At 29.8% G+C, this 4,602-nt stretch overlaps 1 protein-coding gene across 1 annotated transcript; it reads left to right on the top strand.

Annotated features, from left to right (window-relative positions):
* Positions 1–1,009: 1,009 nt before the first annotated feature.
* Positions 1,010–2,668, top strand: LOC138936505 (uncharacterized). Its single transcript, XM_070301943.1, is given in 3 exon segments — positions 1,010–1,157; positions 1,222–2,541; positions 2,544–2,668. Coding segments are annotated over 3 exon segments (1,593 nt in total).
* The last annotated feature ends 1,934 nt before the right edge of the window (positions 2,669–4,602 follow it).

Here is a 4,602-nt window from a genome sequence, read left to right as displayed (position 1 = left end):
ATTTTCGCAATGTCCTTCTTCCGCTTGCCCTGATTTTCGCGTTTTCGCAATAAAATGATTGCACGGTCGCTCGGGCTTAGCGCGTGGCTCGCGTTGTCAGCGCTTTGTTCGGTCAACGCTCGTAACGTGATCTGTATTCGCGTTACACGTTGGGCAATCATATAAAATAATATGTATTTAGAATAATATATTTAATAATTCGTGTATAGCCTGTTCGGGCTATAACAACACATATATGTAAGATATATAATTAATCTATATAAATTTTTTCAAATTAAAGAAGAGACGAAGAACCAAAAGCAAAGACAGATAAAGGGAGAGAGAGAGAGAGAGAGAAAGAGAGAAAGGAAGAGAAAAGGAAGAAGAAAGAATTAAATATCAGGTAAGAATAATTAACATTTTGTTTGATATTATGCACGTTAATGTATATAGTGTCATGTTGAAGTTAACTTTTTCTTAATTTTGATGCATATAAATAACATTTATTCAGAAAAATAATTACTTCTATATTCAGAAAAATAATTATTTATATACAGGGTGACCCATTTTAACTTAGGCAGCCAAATAACTCGAAAAATAAGCACACTACGAAAAAATGTTTAGAATCAAAATTTTGTCATTTCGAGGGGGACGTACAATGACGTTAAAATGAGCCCCCCCTCACCGCCCAGGGGAAGGGGTGGGGGGGCTCATTTTAACGTCATTGTACGTCCCCCTCGAAATGACAAAATTTTGATTCTAAACATTTTTTCGTAGTGTGCTTATTTTTCGAGTTATTTGGCTGCCTAAGTTAAAATGGGTCACCCTGTATATTAGGTTTGATTTTCGAGTTTGAGTTCTTTATTGGATGCGAAATTGAAATAAAAATTAAACTTTTCAAAAAAGTATAAACGAAAGGTAAAGTAACTATAAAGTAACTTATATTTTATTATTTTCTAATTTTGAATTTTTTATTTTTATTCTTAATATCTTTATATTTTATACATTACATTATTTTTATAAATTAAAAATGTCATTACGCAAAAATTTTAAAAAGTTATCCGTGAGTCAGAAAAATAAAAGGCTTCTTAAAGCTTATAAATTTTTACAAAATATTGAAATAAGTGATGCTAATGTAGAAGAAGATGATCAAATGTGTTCAAGTGACAGTGTCAAATGTGAAATAAGGCATTCTGAAAATTATATAGGTGAAAGTATTGATATCAATAATAACAATAACAGTGACAATAACAGTGACAATAATAGTGACAATAACAGTGACAATAATAGTGAAAAAAGCTATTGAAGATGAATTGAATGATATAACAGATGATAATATAGCACTAAATAAAACTTCAAATTTTAAAGAACAATTGAAACAATGGGTGTGCGAATATAATATTACTCATCGAGCTACTGGAACATTATTAAAGTTATTGAAAAATGTTGATGATATTAATGAATTACAAGATCTTCCACTTGATCCCAGAACATTACTTGAAACTCCTAAGCACATTGTTGTTCGTGAAGTACCTCCTGGGAAATATTTTCATTATGGATTAAAAAATGCTTTGATAGATATTCTAAAAACTGTACGTTTAAGTACAGTATCTAAAAACATAGAAATAAATATTAATATCGATGGCTTACCTCTAACAAAAAGCTCAAAAAGCCAATTTTATCCAATATTAGGAGAAATATATCCAAAAATTTTTGAACCATTTGTTATTGGAATATATCATGGATACAATAAACTTGCTTGTCCTAATGAATTTCTAAAAGATTTTATCAAAGAGTATATTTTATTACACGAAAGAGGATTTGAGTTTAATGAAATACACTTTACAGTTGCAATTCGATGTGTAATTTGTGATGCTCCAGCTCGATCATTTGTAAAGTGTGTCAAAGGATTTAATGGATATTTTGGTTGTTCAAAGTGCATGCAAGAAGGTGATTATAATAACCATCGAATGCTTTTCCCTGAAATAAATGCAAAATTGAGAACAGATGAAAATTTTATTAATCAAGAAAATGAAGAGCATCATATTAGAAGATCAATTTTTGAGAAAGTAAATTTGGGAATGGTAAGCCAATTTCCATTAGATTATATGCACTTAGTTTGCTTGGGAGTTGTAAAAAAGATGCTTCAAACTTTTATACATGGAAGAATCAAAGCAATAAAATTTAATTCTACAGTTATACAGGAAATTTCAGAAGTTTTGTGTAATATATCTGCATGGATACCAAATGATTTTGCACGGAAGACACGCAGTTTAGAAGAGTTAGACCATTGGAAAGCAACGGAATTAAGATTATTTCTATTATATGTAGGACCAGTTATACTTCAAAATTACTTGCCTCAAAATTATTTGTTGCATTTTAATTCTTTACATTGTGCTATTAAAATATTGTGCCATGAAAGTGATTGTATTAATAATAATGAGTATGCTAAGGATTTATTAGTTTATTTTGTTGAAACTTCAAAAAAATTGTATGGAAAAGATTTTATTATTTCTAATGTTCATAATTTAATTCATATATCTGATGATGTAATAAAATTCGGACATTAGATTCATTTAGTAGTTTTTCTTTTGAAAATTTTTTATATGAAATTAAAAAACAATTGAAAAAAAGAGAAAAACCTCTCGAACAGTTACATAATAGAATAGTGGAACGTGTTAAATATTAAAAAACTCGACATGAATATTTTTCAAAACCTCAAGTAGCTCATTATAATTCTAAAAAATCTAATAAAACAAGATTAGCATATGATTACATTTTTTATAAAACATTCAAATTGTCACTAAAAAAAGAGTCTGATAGTTTTTGCTATTTAAAAAGTAATATTTTTCATATTAAAAATATTTATAAGTATAATAAAGAATCTATTATGCAAGGAAAAATATTAATAAATCTATGTAATCTTCCACATTATCCCGTCAATTCTGAGTTATTTAACATAAGTGTTGGAAATGAATGGTCCAAATTAAAAAATTTTTCAATTGATGAAATAGACATGAAGGCAATTTGTATTCCATACAAGAATTCTTTTTGTTTCTTTCCCATAATTCATTCATGTGTATAAAATAATATAAAATTATGTCAAATTGTGTCTTAAACGTGTACATACCCAGACAGCACAAGGATGTCCTTAGGACGTCCAAAAGACATCCAGGACATATATGTAGGATATCCTCAGGATATCCCATTGTAATCCGCAGATCTCCTCTGGATGTCCTGAGGAAGAGTAAATGATAGCCGTATATTAACCTCTGGAGAATCCAGGGAGATCCTGTGGAACATCCTAAGGATTTTTATAGGATATGTTAGGGATATTTTTCGTATGTTTCAAGGAGCAAATAAAGAAAATAATTACATTTGTAATTTCCTGCCAGTTGCTCTTTGCAAGCTTTATATAATTCTCATGACCAAATCTCAAATACAAGTTCGCATGTCGCATAGCGGTAAACAAACGAACTAGCGGTTGAATACTATTGTTTGTAAAGTTTTTGGAATGTTGCAAACAGTAACATTTCTCATGAAATATTAAATAAATAATAATTTTGGATATATGAAAATGTGCGCATCAAATTCAATTATTAATATTAAACGAAATTAATGTTAACAATTAATTGCATATGTATACCCAGTAAGCAATTTGATAACAAATTGTTGCCAAATTGGCATCAAATTCGCTCAAAACTTGGTAACAAATCCAGTGCCATCTGTGTCCGCATTAAGCTTGTGTTTTGGTGACAAAGCTTGTTGACATAACCTGACAGCAAATTGACGGCAAAAACCGAGCAAAGCTTGACATGATTTGACGCCAAATTGATGGCAAAAATCGACCAAGATCTGCGCAAGACAATCTGATAGCAGATTGTCAGCAAAAACCGAACAAATTCTGCAGCTTTTGGCCATTCATATAAAAGTATATATTTAAATAGATTTAAAGCCTTAACCCTAAGTAACAAAATGATGATAAGTTTTGGTCATAAAATGACCATTAGATAATTAGACATTATATAAAATCATATATTAATATGTTAAAACATATAAGTAAATTCAAATAACTTAATTTATAAAATTAAAGATCTTTTTGGACAGAAATTGTTTTGAATAAGTGAAAATCGAACAATTATCTGTCCGATTTGCCAAAAATCAATTCAATATCTGAATTTCCTGTATAAGAATTATGTCAAAAATTGAACTGATAGAAATATATATATTATAATATTATTAGCATTTTGTAGGCTTTATATACACTCATGACAAGAATTTGAATACGGGTATAGATAATGAATAACGCGCCGCATAGCGATAAGCGACTGAACTATTTTATAATACTTTGTAATAAGCTGCAGATTTTGTTCGGTTTTTGCTGCCAATTTGCCATCAAATTGCGCACTCTAGATCCTGCTCAGTTTTTGCCGACAATCTGATGTCAGTCATGTCAGCAAGCTTTGCTCGGTTTCTGCTGCCAATTTGCTGTGTAGTTATGTTAGCAAGCTTTGCTTGATTTTTGCCGGCAATCTGCCAGCTTAATCGGTAATAACAACTCTTGTACCAAATTTGTAGCCTTTTTGCTGACAATAATTTGTAGCAAGTACTTGGCAATATCTG

This window comes from Polyergus mexicanus, unplaced genomic scaffold, assembly GCF_030449975.1.
Source record: "Polyergus mexicanus isolate NDT 795.1 unplaced genomic scaffold, iyPolMexi1.0 SCAF_9, whole genome shotgun sequence".
Lineage (NCBI taxonomy): Eukaryota > Metazoa > Arthropoda > Insecta > Hymenoptera > Formicidae > Polyergus > Polyergus mexicanus.
This window is presented reverse-complemented; position numbering and strand designations above follow the sequence as displayed.